General features: G+C 45.7%; 1 protein-coding gene across 4 annotated transcripts in view; it reads left to right on the forward strand.

Annotated features, from left to right (window-relative positions):
- LOC141094207 (uncharacterized) overlaps positions 1 to 19,642 on the forward strand; it is a 258,337-nt gene that overhangs the window by 230,693 nt on the left and 8,002 nt on the right. For 3 of the 4 annotated variants that reach the window (XM_073579994.1, XM_073579992.1, XM_073579993.1), the window contains exons 5-6: positions 13,653 to 13,750; positions 13,947 to 14,037. In XM_073579994.1, coding sequence (XP_073436095.1) covers positions 13,653 to 13,750; positions 13,947 to 14,037 — 189 coding nt within the window. Of the gene's footprint in view, positions 1 to 12,904; positions 13,055 to 13,183; positions 13,364 to 13,445; positions 13,570 to 13,652; positions 13,751 to 13,946; positions 14,038 to 19,642 lie in introns of all 4 variants that reach the window. The other variant, XM_073579995.1, reaches the window with a different exon arrangement.

A 19,642-nucleotide genomic window follows, 5' to 3' on the forward strand; every position in this document is an offset into this window, starting at 1 on the left:
TTAGTGACGGAGAATGAGGAGACATAATAATAAATCATATTGAAAAATGTGAATCCACCTATGAAAGAAAATAACAAAAGGGAGGGGCGAACACAGGTTCATAGATATGACGCCAGAATGTGTCCAACGGGATATGTTTGTCCCTAGCAACAGCTCAGAGACAGGGATATAAAATATAATAGTATTTCAATATTTTTCTATTGTAGAGGTATACACTAGGTCCTAAGAGGATGGTCCAGAGATCGAAAAACTGGAAAATATAAGAATAAATGGGAAGAATATACATACATCTCATTTTTATGACAGTTCCCCTTGGGGGAGTAACATTTGTTTTGGTTTAAAATTAGTAACAGGCATCATAAAAACACCCTTGTACAAAAATTGAGTGACTTTTGCATCACAGAATACGTTCACCCTGGTGTTCTACTGGTTGTGGATGATGAGGATAAGGAGGAGGATAACACCAAACAGACCAAACCATGAAGCGGATACCCATGTGTGGTTGTGAAGAGGTGCATGAGAATACACCTCCACAAAAAAGACAATGTATTTGAGGTTATGTTGCGCTATTTTCATTCGGTGGTGTACACAAGTCTTGCCCAATCCAGCCCTTGTTCATTTTTTTAAGAGTCAGCCTGTCAGCATTGTCAGTTGACAGGTGGATGCGCTTATCTGTTATAATTCCACCAGGGTCACTATAAACCCGTACAGATCTAGTTTTTGCCACGTTTCCAGCTTGGATACCCAATAACTAAAAGGCACAGAGGAATCCCGGAGAACATTTGTACGATCTGCAAGGTACTCCCTCAGCATCTTCCCAAACTTTGCACTTTTTGTGCCAGCACCCCTTACTTCTGTGCCGGCACGATGGGAGGGTCTGAGAAAACTGTCCCAGAACTTTGCCATTGTTCCCCTGCCTGAGCTGGATTGTACTTCTGTCTCTCTCGCTTGGACTCCTTGGTTGTGCAACAAACTCTGACGTCTGCTGCCAGCATTTTCACATGGGAATTTTTTCAGTAATTACGCTACAAGGGCCCTCTGGTACAGCAACAGTTTTGTACACCTCTCTGCCTCTGGAAGAAGAAATTGAAAGTTCTCCTTGTAGCGTGGGTCTAGAAGTGTCACCAACCAGTAATGAATGTCACCGAAAATTTTACGAGGGTCGCAGGAAACGCAGCGCAACAATGTCAGCCCAATGAGTCCCAGACAGCTAACAGGCAACACTTCTGTGTCGTCACCACGGGGACAACTGACCATGCTGTCCTCCTCCTTGTCCTCAGGCCTACAACACTTACAACGAACCTCAGTAAGATCATAGTACAAACATCATTGTAAGTACGTTCTTGTAAATACACACCTGTATTTTTAAGATCCCCCACCTCATTTTAGATTGTAAGTTGTCACGAGCAGGATTGTTTTGTTTGGGTTAAATTATTATTGTTGTTACTTGGTGTAGATTGTAAGCTGTCACGAGCAGGGTAGTTTTATTGGGGTTTAATTATTTGATTATTGTTATCATTGTTACTTAGGACTGTTGTGTTTGAAATTGTTAAACTGTAAATATGTTTTCACTCTATAATAACTATCAATATTCAAATTAGAACACAGATAAGCAGGATGGAGACATTAATGTGTCATTGACTCTCACCCTATTAATGGATTGCTCAAAGTTTTGGAGGATGGTACACATGTCAGACATCCATGTCCACTCCTGAGATCTTATGTTTGAAGTCAGAACTAAACACCGACAACCTTGTTGATGCTGTTAGACTTGTCACCAACTGCCCTCTTCTGCTCACAAAACCTTTCCAACATCGGTAGTGTAGAGTTTCAATGCCTGGGGACATCACACACCAGTCTGTGAGCCAGAAGCTTCAAGCGCTCCTGAAGCACGGCAAGGGCAGATGAAGCTGTAGCTAACCTTCTAAAATGGGCACGCAGAGCATTGTACTTTTCCTAGCAGATCTGGCAGTTCCGTGTCACTTTTCAGAAAACATTGACCAATGAGGTTAAGCGCATGAGCCAGGCATGACACGTGTTTTAGCTCCCCTCACCACAAAGCAGCCACCAGGTTCCAGCCATTGTCACACACAACCATGGCTGGCTGTGGGTCCAGTAGGGTCAGCCACAGATCTGACTGCTCCTTCAGAGCTGTCCACAACTCTTCATCGTTGTGCGGTTTGTCACCTCAGCATATTAGCTTCAGCACAGCCTGTTGCCGCTTTAATGAGGCAGTGCTGCAGAGCTTCAAGCTTGTGACTGATGTGCTACTTTTGGAGATGGAGGCTAAAGAGGAGGTGCAGGAGCTATAGACTGGGGGGCAACCCAGATTGATGTAGGGCCCGCAATACTGGGGGTTGGGAAGTTGTACACCATTCCAAGGTCGGATTGGGTCCCGGCTTCCACTATGTTAACCCAGTGTGCCCTCAGTGAGATGTACCATCCCTGACCACATGCACTTGTCCACGTGTTTGTGGTTAGGTGGACTTTCCAAGTAACAGCATAACAGCATTGTGGAGGGCATGGGTAATGTTGTAGGACACGTGCCTGTGTAGTGCCGGGACTGTGCCCATGGACAAATAGTCCTGTATGCTTGTGACCTCGGAATGATCCTCGACTCTGCCCTCTTTATCAAGCTAAATATCCAAGCCCTTGCCTCCTCCTGCCCACTGCAACTCAAAAATGTTTGTGCACGCACTCATGATCTCCCGCCTCGACTATTGCAACTTTCTACTCTCTGGCCTCCCTTCTAGCAGTCTTGCACCACTCAAGTCTATCTTAAACTCTGCTGCCAGAGTAATCCAACTGTCCCTCTGTTATTCCCCAACCTCTCCTCTCTGCCAGGCCCTTTAGTCATGCTGACGCGTCGCTGGCTGGCCGGCCCCCGTGACGTAGGACGCCGACTCCCTGGCTTCCGGTTTTCGGCGCTAGCATCGGAAGCGCCGCTAAACCGCATTATGACAAGGGCCCTAATATGGACCATTTAATTACCACTCTTTCCCTGCTTTCACATAACCCCCCTAGGAAGCTGATGCGAAACGCGCGTCGGGGTTTGTACTGTCATTCCCAGGTATGCACACAGCACTTTATTTAACATTGGTATGTTTATCTTAGTATGGGCCATGATGTAAGCGGGCATTGGTTCAATTATCTATGTACTAACTAAACATTATGTGCTAATATATTTTTTTGCACACTCATCCTGGATATCTTTATCAAACATTTGTTTATATATTTTTTTTGGTTATTTACCTTGGGAGAGGTTATTGGTATCTGCATTATATACTCCCTGTATAGGTGTTTTCAGGCTGCTATGTTTTTTGCACCTCCGCTGGAGGATCACAGTGAAGAAAATATATATCTTGCATATTGCACATAGGTATGCACATAGCACTTTATTGTCTTTTTACAGTTCATTCCAATTAGGTATTGCTCCTTCCTCCTCTGGAGTGAATATATTTTTGAATTTGAGCCAATTCTGGCATTTGTCTCCAGATATATATTTGTGTGGGATATACCTCACGAGAGGTGGTATTTGGTCCACTCACTCTCCTTTCTATAGGAGTTGTGTGGGAGCAATATGGCGCACTTGCGCTTGTTTTGTACTGCTTTTTGTGGACTCCATTTGGAATCTGTATTAATCTATGTGCTTTTTTACACCTGTTTTCCTTCCATGGCTCATTTGATGTGAATCTGTGTATCATACTTGTTGGTGTCACACCTGTTTGTTTCTTCTCCTTTTTGTCATTTTATATGGGCATAACTAAAATTTATTGCATTCACGTTTATTGAGATGCGCCTTATTCTTCCGTTCTTTTTTGGATTTCTTCGAGCCCTGCAAGACCTGCTGAAGGGGGAACCCGCCGGGGCGAATGGACGGAAGATCCAATGGCAGCAACCGCAAGAGGATGCGTTTCAAGACCTCAAAGCTGCTCTCTCGGACGCCCCGGTATTGACATATGCGGATTTTTCGCTACCGTTCATCCTGCATGCCGACGGGAGCCTCCAGGGACTAGGAGCTGTGTTGTCACAGGTGCAGGATGGCCGGGAGAAAGTGATCGCCTATGGTAGCCGGTCGCTGCACGACTCAGAACTCAACCCATACAGTTACAGCTCCTTTAAGCTCGAGCTCCTCGCGGTAGTGTGGGCAATGACGGAGCGATTCGCAGAGAATCTGGCGGGCTCCGAAGTAGTAGTGCGGACCGATAACAACCCGTTAGCCCATTTGGAGAACGCCAAACTGGGGGCCCTCGAGCAGCGGTGGGTGGCTTGGATGGCCAAATTCAATTAAAAGATCATCTACAAACGGGGAGCTGAAAACGTGCACGCCGACGCGCTCTCCAGAATCCGACACACCACCCCAGGGAGAAAACGAGACGACGAATTAGAAGCAGTTGAGATGCCGTTCGCCCTCACCACCGCCGCGCTCGCAGTCAGCACGCAGGAAGTGCCTAGTCCGGGACTCCTAGAAGGGATGCTGGGACAGCCCCGCGACCACTAGATCCAGCAGCAACAAGAAGATACAGAAATTGGACTCCTGCGCCGATGGGTGGCCACCGATAAATTGTCCTCGGGCTCACAGAGACAGACTTTGACCCAAGATATGTTGCTGATGCTGTGCCAGTGGGAAAAACTGGTCCTCAAAAAGGGACTCTTATATCGAAAGGCCATGTCACGAGCCACGTCAGCTACAATTTGGCAGGTGATCGTGCCCGGAGCCCATCTCAACCAACTGGCCCGAGAAACCTATGAAAAGGGGGCTCAATTTGGTGCTCAAAAGACGTTACAATAGTTACAGCAGATAGTGTACCAGCCACGTTTGCACACTGCTGTAGAAGAAGTTTGTCGGACCCAGGGCTGTGGAGTCGGAGTCGTGGAGTCGGAGTCAGTGCTCATTTTGGTGGAGTCGGAGTTGGAGTCGGTATAAAATGGACCGACTCCGACTCCTAAAATATATAATAAATTGGGTACAGTAGTTCAATGCAGAATATGCTGAATATTTTTTCATAGGAATTTGGGAAAGTTATGAAACGTCCTATAAATGACTGTTCTATTCCTGATCTAAGGCTACATTCACATACAGCGTTTTTCCTGCGTTTTTTGAGGATACGTTTTTCAGTTGCAAAAGCAGATCAGCTTTTTAAAAAACCGCATCACCTGAAAGGTTTTTGAGCTCATAGATAATGTTTTCAATAGCAAAAGCAGATTAGAAATCTGCTCTATCTATATATCCATTTATCCATATCTGTCTATCCATATCATATCTGTACCAAAAAGAATGAAAGCCGGATAGCACACATTCTAACACTCATTTTTTTTAGCACCAGTCAGGTACACCTCATAGCTGCCCAAAAGGACGCCCAGGACAGGCATTGCTCGTCTTCAGTAACATCAACATCAACTGATAGTTGGAATAAATAGACTGCATTCATCACCACATCTTCTTAAGGTGCAGGCTTTATTTTCAAGTGTAGGGGTGTGAAGTATGAGGTTCTGCAGCAGCTGAGGTGTGCAGTATGAAATTCTGTGGAACAGTATGAAATTCTGCCCCCCCCCCAGGTTTGATCCTGGCTACGCCCATAGTGTGAATGTAGCCTGAGGATCTAGGCTTTATCTTAGCCGAGATAAGTCATAGTGTGTGTGTATGTGTGTATGTACAGTGCCTACAAGTAGTATTCAACCCCCTGCAGATTTAGCAGGTTTGATAAGATGCAAATAAGTTAGAGCCTTCAAACTTCAAACAAGAGCAGGATTTATTAACAGATGCATAAATCTTAAAAAACAAAAAATTATGTGGCTCAGTTAAATTTTAATACATTTTAAACATAAAAGTGTGGGTTAATTATTATTCAACCCCTAGGTTTAATATTTTGTGGAATAACCCTTGTTTGCAATTACAGCTAATAATCGTCTTTTATAAGACCTGATTAGGCCGGCACAGGTCTCTGGAGATATCTTGGCCCACTCCTCCATGCAGATCTTCTCCAAGTTATCTAGGTTCTTTGGGTGTCTCATGTGGACTTTAATCTTGAGCTCCTTCCACAAGTTTTCAATTGGGTTAAGGTCAGGAGACTGACTAGGCCACTGCAACACCATGATTTTTTCCCTCTCGAACCAGGCCTTGGTTTTCTTGGCTGTGTGCTTTGGGTCGTTGTCTTATTGGAAGATGAAATGACGACCCATCTTAAGATTCTTGATGGAGGAGCGGAGGTTCTTGGCCAAAATCTCCAGGTAGGCCATGCTATCCATCTTCCCATGGATGCGGACCAGATGTCCAGGCCCCTTGGCTGAGAAACAGCCCCACAGCATGATGCTGCCACCACCATGCTTGACTGTAGGGATGGTATTCTTGGGGTCGTATGCAGTGCCATCCAGTCTCCAAACGTCAAGTGTGTGGTTGGCACCAAAGATCTCGATCTTGGTCTCATCAGACCAGAGAACCTTGAACCAGTCTGTCTCAGAGTCCTCCAAGTGATCATGAGCAAACTGTAGACGAGCCTTGACATGACGCTTTGAAAGCAAAGGTACCTTACGGGCTCGTCTGGAACGGAGACCATTGCGGTGGAGTACGTTACTTATGGTATTGACTGAAACCAATGTCCCCACTGCCATGAGATCTTCCCGGAGCTCCTTCCTTGTTGTCCTTGGGTTAGCCTTGACTCTTCGGACAAGCCTGGCCTCGGCATGGGAGGAAACTTTCAAAGGCTGTCCAGGCCGTGGAAGGCTAACAGTAGTTCCATAAGCCTTCCACTTCCGGATGATGCTCCCAACAGTGGAGACAGGTAGGCCCAACTTCTTGGAAAGGGTTTTGTACCCCATGCCAGCCTTGTGACCCTCCACGATCTTGTCTCTGATGGCCTTGGAATGCTCCTTTGTCTTTCCCATGTTGACCATGTATGAGTGCTGTTCACAAGTTTGGGGAGGGTCTTAAATAGTCAGAAAAGGCTGGAAAAAGAGATAATGAATCCAAACATGTGAAGCTCATTGTTCTTTGTGCCTGAAATACTTCCTAATACTTTAGGGGAACCAAACAGAATTCTGGTGGTTTGAGGGGTTGAATAATAAATGACCCTCTGAATAAACTTTTCACAATTTAAAAAAAAATTAAACAAAGAAATAACATTCTTTTTTGCTGCAGTGCATTTCACACTTCCAGGCTGATCTACAGTCCAAATGTCACAATGCCAAGTTAATTCCGAATGTGTAAACCTGCTAAATCTGCAGGGGGTTGAATACTACTTGTAGGCACTGTATATATATATATATATGTATATATATATATAAACACACACAGTACAGACCAAAAGTTTGGACACACCTTCTCAATCAAAGCGTTTTCTTTATTTTCATGACTATGAAGATTGTAGATTCACTCTGAAGGCATCAAAACTATGAATTAACACATGTGGAATTATATAATTAACAAAAAAGTGTGAAACAACTGAAAATACTGTATGTCTTATATTCTAGGGTCTTCAAAGTAGCCACCTTTTGCTTTGATTTCTGCTTTGCACACTCTTGGCATTCTCTTGATGAGCTTCAAGAGGTAGTCACCGGAAATGGTTTTCACTTCACAGGTGTGCCCTGTCAGGTTTAATAAGTGGGATTTCTTGCCTTATAAATGAGGTTGGGACCATCAGTTGTGTTGTGCAGAAGTCTGGTGGATACACAGGTGAGAGTCCTACTGAATAGACTGTTATCTGCTTTTTTTCTTGCCATAATACAAATTCTGAGTAAAGAAAAACGAGTGGCCATCATTACTTTAAGAAATGAAGGTTAGTCAGTCCGAAAAATTGGGAAAACTTTGAAAGTGTCCCCAAGTGCATTGGCAAAAACCATCAAGCGCTACAAAGAAATTGGCTCACATGAGGACTGCCCCAGGAAAGGAAGACCAAGAGTCACCTCTGCTGCAGAGGATAAGTTCATCCTAGTCACCAGCCTCAGAAATCGCAGGTTAACAGCAGCTCAGAATAGAGACCAGGTCAATGCCACACAGAGTTCTAGCAGCAGACACATCTCTACAACAACTGTTAAGAGAAGACTTTGTGCAGCAGGCCTTCATGGTAAAATAGCTGCTAGGAAACCACTGCTAAGGACAGGACACAAGCAGAAGAGACTTGTTTGGGCTAGAGAACACAAGGAATGGACATTAGACCAGTGGAAATCTGTGCTTTGGTCTGATGAGTCCAAATTTGAGATCTTTGGTTCCAACCACCATGTCTTTGTGCGACGCTGAAAAGGTGAACGGATGGACTCTACATGCCTGGTTCCCACCGTGAAGCATGGAGGAGGAGGTGTGATGGTGTGGGGGTGCTTTGCTGGTGACACTGTTGGGGATTTATTCAAAATTGAAGGCATACTGAATCAGCATGGCTACCACAGCATCTTGCAGCGGCATGCTATTCCATCCGGTTTGTGTTTAGTTGGACCTTCATTTATTTTTCAACAGGACAATGGCTTCAAACACACCTCCAGGCTGTGTAAGGGCTATTTGACCAAGAAGGAGAGTGATGGGGTGCTACGCCAGATGACCTGGCCTCCACAGTCACCAGACCTGAACCCAATCGAGATGGTTTGGGGTGAGCTGGACCCCAGAGTGAAGGCAAAAGGGCCAACAAGTGCTAAGCATCTCTGGGAACTCCTTCAAGACTGTTGGAAGACCATTTCTGGTGACTACCACTTGAAGCTCATCAAGAGAATGCCAAGAGTGTGCAAAGCAGTAATCAAAGCAAAAGGTGGCTACTTTGAAGAATCTAGAATATAAGACATATTTTCAGTTGTTTCACACTTTAATTATATAATTCCACATGTTGTTAATTCATTGTTTTGATGCCTTCAGAATGAATCTACAATTTTCATAGTCATGAAAATAAAGAAAACTCTTTGAATGAGAAGGTGTGTCCAAACTTTGGTCTGTACCGTATACATGTACATGTATACAGTGTATTACATATTTACAATTTATTACAGTTTTTGTGTTCTAAAGTTTTATTCCAATAAATAGATATTATGTTCTCTCTAACTATCTTGATTATTGGATCATAGAAATGATTAAATGTCTGATGTTCACATTGTACTACAATAAATTTTTCACTTAAATATAAGCAATATATGTGGGAGTCGGTGTAAGGGAAATTGAGGAGTCGGAGTCGCAGGTTTGGCTTACCGACTCCACAGCCCTGGTCGGACCTCCCGCCCGTGCGAGCTCGCTAAACCCCCTGCGCAACGAGCCCCGGTGCAGACTATTATAACATCAACCCCTTTGGAGCTTCTTACGGTGGACTACTTGACCATAGGTCCTGCCTATCAAGGGTATGAACATTTTCTCGTCGAGTGTCTGGGCCGGAACCAGAGGAGCCGTCATCTGGGTTCCAGGGGAAACTGTTCCTGGGGGACAGGATTCGAGGGCGTACCGTTGTGACAGACAGATGGGCTGGGGGAGTAACGGGTATAAAGGAGGTGGGGAATTCCCCAGACGATGAGTCAGCAGACCGGGACAGAGACAACAGGAGAGCGTGGGAGCGACTGCCAGCTAGAGCGACTCACCAGCGCCAGGGAGGACGCCCACTGAGGACTCCAGAGGGACGGTATCCTGAGAACCGTCTGAGACTTGTTGGCCCGCTCCAGCCCGCGGCCACTGCGGCCCCAGAACAGCTTGCGGGTACAGCCGAAGCGGGAACAGCAATCCCTGTATCCGACGGCGACGGGACATGCAACCAACTCACGGGGGCCAAATGGTTTTCTAAGCTCGATCTACGAGGGGCTTATAACCTTATAAGGATCCGGGAGGAAGACTAATGGAAAACAGCGTTCCTGACAACTGAGGGGCTGTTTGAAAACCTGGTTATGCCCTTCGGCCTCACTAACGCTCCTGCTGTTTTTCAGAACTTCATTAATGTTGTTTTTTCTGACTTGATCGGGCGTTATGTAGTCATTTACCTGGATGACATCTTGATATACCCTGAAGTCAGTCAGTCACACTTACACCGTCTACGTACGGTTCTTATGAGACTCCGGGAGAACCATTTGTATGCTCGGCTGGAGAAGTGCTCATTTTTTATGCAAGAACTATCTTTTCTGGGTGTAATTGTATCTGGGGAGGGATTCCGCATGGGTCCAGGGAAGGTTCAGGCCATTACAGATTGGATGCAGCCTCATGACCTGAAGGGGTTGCAGCGATTTCTGGGCTTCGCTAACTCTTATAGGAAGTTCATTAAAGGGTTCTCGCAGGTGGTGAAACCCTTGACGGACCTCACTCTTAAAGGGGCAGATGTAAAAAATTGGTCCATGGCCGCAAAAAATTCCTTTGTTACATTAAAGAAGTGTTTTACTACAGCCCCTGTGTTGGTACAACCCGATTCGTCAAGACCTTTTATCTTTTTGGTCGACGCTTCGGAGGTGGGGGTGGGGGCAGGGTTGTCACAGTCCCCCTCTACCCTGACTAACCTCAAACACTGTGCCTTTTTCTCTAAGAAGTTCTCTTCGGCCGAGAGAAACTATGATATCGGTAACAGGGAATTGTTAGCGGTTAAATTGGCCTTCGAAGAATGGATGCATTTTTTGGAGGCGGCCGCTCATCCCATTACGGTCATGACTGATCATAAAAACCTGGCCTATATCGAGTCTGCTAAGAGATTGACCCCCAGACAGGCTCGGTGGGCACTTTTTTTTTCTCGATTTCATTTTAAGATCACGTTCCGACCAGGGTATAAAAATGTAAAGGCGGATGCCTTTGATTCTGTGTCCCCTCCAGAACCTCCTTCCTCCATTCTTCAACCGGGAGTGGTTGTAGCCGAAATTTCCTCTGAGTTACAGAGAGAGATTCTGGAAGCACAATCTCCCAGGAATAAACCCCCAGGTAAATTGTTTGCACCCGAACAATTCCGTCTCACACTCCTTCAAGAATTTCATGATTCTGTGTTAAGTGCACACCCTGGTATTGCAGCTACCCGGGGGGGCAGTAGCTAGGGGTTTGTGGTGGCCCTCTATGGGTACTGATATAAAAAGGTTTGTAGATACTTGTGGGGTGTGCCCTCGCTCTAAAAGCTCTCAGGTAGGTCCGGCCGGCCGGAGAATTGGTGCCTTTGCCAATTCCGGATAAACCATGGACACACCTGTCCATGGACTTTATCACTAATCTTTCATCTTCCAAGGGCAACTCAGTGGTATGGGTAGTGGTTGATAGATTTTCTAAGCAAGCCCACTTTGTGCCATTACCTGCTTTACCATCTGCTGAAACCTTGGCCCACTTGTTTATACAGCATATTGTTGGGTTGCATGGAGTGCCTGTGAACATGGTGTCGGACAGGGGTGTGCAATTTGTGGCCAGGTTTTGGAGAGTGTTTTGTATGAAGTTGGGAGTCACGTTGTCATTCTCCTCTGCCTATCATCCGGAATCCAACGGACAGACTGAACACACCAACCAGTCGTTGGAGTAGATTCTGAGCTGCCTGTCCTCCTCCAGACAGGAAGACTGGTGTGAGGTATTACCCATGGCAGAATTTGCATTCAATTGTCGTATTAATCAGTCTACCGGAAAGTCTCCCTTTCAGGTTAATTATGGATTTGTTCTGCACTTTCGGGAATTTTCCCGTATGGATTCGGATTGCCCTGGTGCAGAGGGGATGGTACAACAGTTAAAAACTCTCTGGATGGAGGTGCAGGGGAACATCTCCAAAGCCCAGAAGAAGTACAAACATTTTGCGGACAGGAGGAGGGGGTTGGGTCCTGCGTTAACAGTGGGGGAAAAAGTCTGGTTGTCCACCCGTAACATCAAACTTAAGATACCCTCTATGAAGTTGGGCCCCAAATTTATTGGCCCATACAAGATTGTAGAGGTGATCAACCCAGTGGCATACAGATTACAGTTGCCCACCTCCTTCAAAATATCTAAGTCTTCCACAGGTCCCTATTAAAATCTGTGGGGACAGTTAGAGAAGATCCCTCATCTGTGGCTCCACCAGTATTGGTAGAGGGTCAACTGGAGTACGAGGTAAGGCGCAGCATTGATTCACGGTGGGTGCGCTGGAGACTTCAGTACCTTATTCATTGGAAAGGGTATTCCGTTGAGGATAGGTCATGGGTTTCGGCCAGTTCGGTGCACGCTGATCAACTGGTGCAGGCTTTTCATGCCAGATACCCTAAGAAGCCTGGGGGTCCAGTGGCCCCCCATTAAGAGGGGGGTACTGTCATGGTTAGGACATGGTTAATGTCCTGTCTTCTCACTGTTAATTTTGCTGGCCTCCCTTTGGATATGGAAGGGGTATTTATACTCACTCCAGCCTAGGATTCCCTGTCAGCTATACTGTTATTCTGGCTGTTTGTCTGACCCCCTGGTGTGTGTGTATAATGCATTGCTTGTTTGCTTCCTGTGTATGACCCGGTCTGTCCGCTCACTCTGTTCTCTGTTTTGGTACTATTGTCTTCTCCGGTTCTGACCTCCTGGCTTGGCTATTGTTACTCCATTACAGTTTGTCCCTATTGTACCGTCTATTGCCTGTTCTGGTTTTCTGATCTATTGCTACGTCCTGACTATCCGTTCTGTCTAATCCTTTGGTACTGTCGTGCTATCTCGTGTTTTGACCCCGGCTTGATCTGGCTTATGCCCCTTGGTAACTTTGTCCCGTAGTTACCTTTCTTGAGTTTTCCTATAGCTCATAGCTCTCTGGAGTTTAGGCCACGCCCCCAGCAGTCATGTGCTTCAGGTCCTGCTAGTCTGAAGCACGCATCTTCACCGCTGCTGCCCCGCTCCACAGGTATCTCTGAGCACATTTTGTTTTACTCAGGACACGCGCACAGGCTCAGTGAGCAAGTACGGTGTTCCTGACATTTCCCTTATTATCTCCAGTAATTGTATTATTACACAGGATTTTATGATGTTACATCGGCTCATCTTCTCATTCAGATCTCTACAATATCGGATCCTCTCAGTGAAGATCTTCTACAAAAGGGAATTTTCCTGATTTACCCATCAAAGATAGATATGGACAGAGACAAGATGGCGGAGAGGATATTACACCTCACCCTAGAGATCCTCTTCCAGCTTACTGGAGAGGTGAGAGATTCTGATGACGTCACATTACATCATTTTTATCTATGGGAATAACAGATGGACAGAACTGGAGAGGTGAGGACTCTGGAAATGTCTGTAGTGAGATTTATTAATGTGTCTCTCCATAACCAGGATTACACAGTAGTGAAGAAGACTTCTAGTGAGCGCTGTCAGGACCCTGTGTCTGAGGGATGGGGAAGAACCCTGAGCCCAATCACGGGGCCTCCACCTCACCTCCTGATACATGAGGACATTGATGACCAGAAGATCCTAGAACTCACCTACAAGATGATTGAGCTGCTGACTGGAGAGGTGACACTGCTGGGAATGCTGGGACATTATACAGTAACACTATGAAGGGACCGGGGGATGATGGTATCATTGTATGTGTCAGGTTCCTATAAGATGTCATGATGTCGCTGTCTATTTCTCCATGGAGGAGTGGGAGTATTTAGAAGGACACAGAGATCTGTACAAGGACATCGTGATGGAGGTTCCCCAGCTCCTCACATCACCAGGTAATAGACAGGACTAAATACACACGACCTATAATTATCTGTATGTAAAGAATGAATTCAGTCCCTGTATGTGTTTCCTCCAGATCTATCCAGTAAGAGGACAACACCAGAGAGATGTCCCCGTCCTCTTCTTCCACAGGACTGTAAACAAGAAGATCCCAATGCTCCTCAGGATCATCAGGTAGATGGAGAGAAGGTGTCATGAGATCTCCCCTATGATGTGTAGATGGCTGTGAAGGTCTTGTGCTCAGTCTTGTTTTAGCCACCAGTATTATATGTTTTATACTTGTGTAATGAGAGCGGTGGAGATGGCAGGATTAGAGTTGATCATATATGTGACTTCTCCATCTGTCTGATTTTTATTATATTTGTTTCAGGGTGAAGATCTGACCCATATTAATACTACAGAGACATATGTGAGAGGTGATGAGCGGTGTAAAGACGTGATTCCCACATATGACTACCCAGGTGAGTAGTAACCACTAAATGCAGAGAAGTCACAGATTCTTCTCGGTCATCAGCTGTGGACGCTTTATCGGTGGTGTAGTCCGGCCTTATTACCACGATCACAATTTTGCCTCCTGACCACAACATCCAAAACTGTTCAAGTGACTTTGTGCATTGAAAACCCTTTTATATAGAACTTGGAGGATCCATCTACCCCCCGGTGATTTGAAGATGCTGACCATTACCTGCCCAGATCTGTAAACTACAAAGTAAAATGACAACGTATGTAGAATGTGCTGACAAGATAGAAAATTACTTGAAGAAAATTATTATGATGGGTCTGTAAGAGAAAGCGGAGGGTAATGATGCTGATGGCTTCCTAGATCCCTGGGATCTTATTGGATGAATCTCCCTTCTGTGCTGCTGAATGTCTCATGGTCCCTACAAGACCAGGTCCAGTCTTTCTGGCCAAAAGTTGCTTTTATGATAAACAACATTAAATGTACAGTGAGGCCAAGTGGGAATTTCTGTACAATAACAACAGAGTTTCCCTTTATCCTGACTTTTCAATTTGTATTAAAGCAAACTAATTTCAAGGAGGACTGTGATAAACTACAGGAAAACCATTACACCTGTGCCATGATATATCTCTAAGGCTACTTTCACACATCAGGATTTCGGCGTCAGGCGCGTTCCGGCGTCGTGCCGGAGCGCCGGATCCGGCAAATGTTTAGTAAAACCGGATGTGACGGATCCGGTTTTCTGCCGGATCCATCTTGCGCTTGACAGCCAAAACCGGATCCGTCTCATCCGGTTCATCCGGTTTTCGATCCGTTTTTCGACGGATTACGCCAGATATGGTTTTTAAAATCGCCCCTTGTGGCCTTCCGAAAGGGATTGGCTACTGAAAAACTATATATAGCGTGTTCCTACAGCCCTTCTTTGACAGGTTGTAGAGGAGAAACTGCAGGTTGGAGAGAAGAGCAAGTTACTGGCGAAGATGGATGTTGTGATTGGAAATATTTTGAAGAATTTGGAGGATTTTACAGCGGAGGCGAATCGTTTGAGGGTGATTGTTCTGGAGAAGGAGCGAGGGAGACAGCAGCGCATCAGGCATCGTAGACGACGTTTGTGGATCCACCCCATCACAGCCAAGAGAATGACGCGTGGGGTCTATTCTACACTCTGCATGGACCTTAGACGAAACCCGGATAAATTTTTTGGATATGTTCGGATGAAAATGGAGAATTTTGATTACTTAGTGGAGCGCATTGCACACCTCATAAGAAAAGCGGACACCTATTGCCGCTTCTCTTTCACCCGCAGAGCGTCTGATGGTGACTTTAAGGTAAGCCACATTTATTGGATGTGCTCGCATCAGAGCACACTTTCACTGCAATCTTGTTGGTGGTAGTTTGTATCTCCAAGTGTTATAGGTGAGTTTTGGTATGTAATGCTGTGATTTTAAACTAATTGATTGTGTTTTAATTCCCCACAGATTTCCTGCAACTGGAGAATCCCTTTCGTCACTGCATTTCCAGTACAGACTCGGGATTTCCACCATATCTGGAATAGTGAAGTACACATGCCGTGCACTGTGGGACTCCTTAGCTGAAGAGTTTTTACCAGAGCCCACAACAGAGAGGTGGATTGAAATTTCAGAAAAGTTTCAACAGATATGTCAGTTTCCCAACTGCTTGGGCGCTGTGGACGGGAAACATATCCGCATTGTAAAGCCAGCCGGATCGGGATATTTCAATTACAAGAAATATTTCTCCATTGTCCTCATGGCCATCGCTGACGCGGAATACAAATTTATTGCAGTGGATATCGGGGCCTATGGCCGCTCCAATGACTCTCAAGTTTTCAAACTGTCTGCCATGGGGCGTAAACTGTATGGAAACACCTTCCAGTTCCCACCCCCTAGACCGCTGCCGCAAACATCTGGTCCACCTATGCCATTTGTCTGTGTAGGGGATGAAGCCTTCCAGCTGTCAGAACACCTTTTGAAACCGTACTCTAGCAGAGGATTGACAAGAACAAAACGCATTTTTAATTACCGCCTCACAAGAGCAAGAAGAATAGTGGAATGTACCTTTGGTATTCTGACAGCCAAATGGCGGGTCCTATTGACTGCGATCAACCTCAAGACAGAAACTGTGGACGAGGTGATCAAAGCTTGCGTGGTACTCCACAATTTTGTTATCTGCAAGGAACCCATTTCCATTGAGGACACCTCTGAAGAAACCACCTTGCAAGATTACCATGACATTACCACTAGAAGTTCTGTGACGGTTTCAGGGACAATTTTGCACTATACTTTATGTTACCTCAAGGCAGAGTACACTGGCAGGATGACAGAGTGTGAAAGATTTGTGCCCTAACCAAACTTGTGTACCTTCTGTACCAACAGCATATACCTTTGCCAACCAAAGTTGGCTATCTTGTCATGGTCTTACTATTTTTAGCTTTAGGCCACAGGTGTGTACCTGGTTGTGTTTTATGCAAAGTATTTCACCTTTTAACAAAAGTTGTGTACATTGTTAGGAAATCACCAACAATAAACACAACTTTTTAGGTGAAATACTTTGCTTCAAACACAACCAGGAACACAACTGTGGCAAAAAGCTAAAATTTACCCACAGTTATATACCTGGTTTTGAATACCTTTTTACCTTTGAAATACCCTGTATTTAACCTTTTTTTTAAACATAGTTCGCCGCAGAAAGAAATGACAGACAACCATTATAAAACGATAATTTAACTTTTATTTAAAATATTTTTTTTTTTGTAAAATGTTTTTAATGTGAAAAAAACTTTTTTAATAAATGTTTTAAACCAAATGGGCATTTTTATTAAAAAACACACATTACAAATCTGTGTAGTGTGGGGTGGAAATACTGCTGGAGGGGCTGCGGGACACTGGGAGTGTGGAGAGAGGACTGGGATCGTGGTGGGGAAGGAACAGTTAGAGGTGAAGGTGTGGAAAAAGCTATAGAATGGGTGGACATGTGGGAGGCAGAAGAGGTGGTGGGCGGTGGAGTGGAGGGTTGGGCAGGGACTGTAGGAGCAGATGATGTTGATGGCAAGTTGTATGGGGAAGGAGTTTGGTACGGGGAAGGAGTTTGGTACGGGGCAGGTTGCTGGAAGTGGGGAGATGTCTGGTACTGGGGAGGTTGCTGGTACTGGGGAGGTTGTTGGTGCTGGGGAGGTTGCTGGTACTGGGGAGGTGGATGGTATGTAATAGGAGGGGGAGGATGGAAAGTGGCTGGAGGGGGTGCAGGTGGAGGAACTACTGTGGTGGGAGGAGGAGGTTGGGAGGTAACGTGCTGGAGAGCACCGTGGCATGAATGCATTACATGCATCTGCTGGGTAGGAGATAGCGTTTCCATGCGCTCCACAACAGACCTGAAAAAGGTGTGGTTTGGCGAAGATCTTGCTTCTGAATGCATGGTTTGCAGAAGTGTCTTCACCTCCAGAATGCTGGAGTTGATCTGCTGAAAGCCTGCGGAGATTTGCTCTGACAAGACTTTTAGACAGTTCTGGAAAGATGCATTCAGATGCAAGAACTCTGGCGCATAAGTCTTTTCCTGACCCCTCTGCCGCTGCCGCCCAGTACCCGCAGGTGTACTAGAGGTGGCAGGGGCAGAAGGGTGGGGTAAAGGGAAAGCGATCTCCTCACTAGCAGCTTCATGTAATGTAGGCGGCCACGATGCTCCTGTGCTGGTGGATGGGACAGATGGGTCCAATGTGTGGGAAGACTGGGAAGGTGCAGATGTACCGGGGCGGTCGAAGTGTCCCTTGGTGCCGGTCTCCTCAGGGATCGCCTCAGAAGGGTCCAATCGTGCAGGCTCCCGAGTGCTGCTCACCGTGCTGTGGAATAAAGAGAAAAAAAAACAATTAAAATAGTGACATGGCATGGCCCTGGCTGGAAAAAAATTGTTACATCTAAACATTTTTTTTTCACATGTGGTGTGTAATATTTACCTTCTGGTGACCATTGTATCCCGGAGGAACGACAGGGCTCGTGCGTACTTGTATTTGCTCCTGCGTCCTCAAGATACACTCGGGGCCCGTATCTCTTTATTGAACTCCTTCTTGAAACGATCACTCACAGACCGCCACCGCTTCACAATTCTGTCCACTGAAACGAGAAAGGACAAAGTGGTTAGTATACAACATCAGTGTTTCCCAAACTCCAGTCCTCATGGTCCCCAAGAGTCATGTTTTCAGGTTTTCCATAGTAAATAGAAATCCTGAACACATGATCCGTGGGGACCACGAGGACTGGAGTTCGGGAAACACTCAAGGAGGCATTCCATGATTAAGCCCTTTCCGGGTGAAACGCGTAGGAAAGTGCTCCCCTCCATATGCCTCTTTATGTTGTTTTTACTTGATGGTAAGAAGATTTTATATTTTCAATAAAGCAATTGTTATTTTATCTCCTGGAGACGCTGGAAAATCTTTTTCTATGTTCGGGAAACACTGGTTTACATCAAGCAACCAGTACTGTATATACTTACGCTCTTTAATCTGGGCCCGAGCATCGAGGTCCTCCCAGTGGCCCACAAGGAGCGAACAGATTTAGCGAACAGATTTCCTCCCAGAGTCGTCGGGTAACAATCAGGTCAGCATGGCGGCGGTCAGCCATATTCCATAGCGGCTCCCTTTCTCTGACGAGATCGATGAGGTGGTCAACATCAATTCCTCCATCCTCACCGTCTGAGTCGGGAGCACGCTGTGAAGGCTGTTAAAGTAAAAGAGAAAAATAGCAAAATTAGTCACCACACTTAAGACATGAAATAAAAAGTGTACCAAAATTTCACTTAAATATTATACTTACACGCTGGTGACCACCGCGTTGCTGTCGCCGACGACCCTGGGAGGCACTGCGAGGACCTCTTGGCCGAGCACCAGATTGGGAAGACTAGAGAAGACAAGAAAAAAATTTGTGTTTGGATGTTGGCATATTTGTTTGCTGTGTGTGGTCTGCAGAACATTGTTTTCTATGTGTTGTGTGTAGTGTGATGTTGTGTTTCTGCGTTTGATGCAAAAAACTTACCAATTGTGAGCCCACTCCAGGTGTCTGTCCACCCCTTCCTTCTTCTTCTGAGAGCTCCTCTTCAGCTTGTGATTCCTGTTTTGAAATAAAAGGCAATGAATAGACATATATTACAGAGATGATGGATTTTGGAAATAAAAACTTACCGTCAAACGCTGACGATGCGAGGGAGGGCTCCCAGAAGAAGATGTGCTGTCCTCTTGCTGGCCAGACTCCATGGCTGTGGGTGGTGCTGTTGCTGCTGCCAGTGCTGCCACTGCTGCTGCTGCATCTCTTGGGCGGCTGTTGAATAAAGAGAAACAAAGGGCCAATGAATATCTTGATATTCCATGGCCCTAGTTTTGAGGAATGGGGAATTTGATAATTACCGTCTCTCATCTGCTGCTGGACTCCCCTCCCGTTGTTCAGCATGTTCCCTTTGCTGCTCCATTTGGGGTGGTGGTGGTGCTGCAGTGGTCTTCTGCCTTCTCCTGCGCCTGGTTGCTGTCTTGGGTGTCATGTTGGGTGTGGCTGAGGGTCCCACTGTCATGCTTTTATATATGTGTCTTGTGGGCAGAGCTACTG

This window comes from Dendrobates tinctorius, unplaced genomic scaffold, assembly GCF_039654945.1.
Source record: "Dendrobates tinctorius isolate UK_male_01 unplaced genomic scaffold, ASM3965494v1 ptg000063l, whole genome shotgun sequence".
Classification (NCBI taxonomy): domain Eukaryota; kingdom Metazoa; phylum Chordata; class Amphibia; order Anura; family Dendrobatidae; genus Dendrobates; species Dendrobates tinctorius.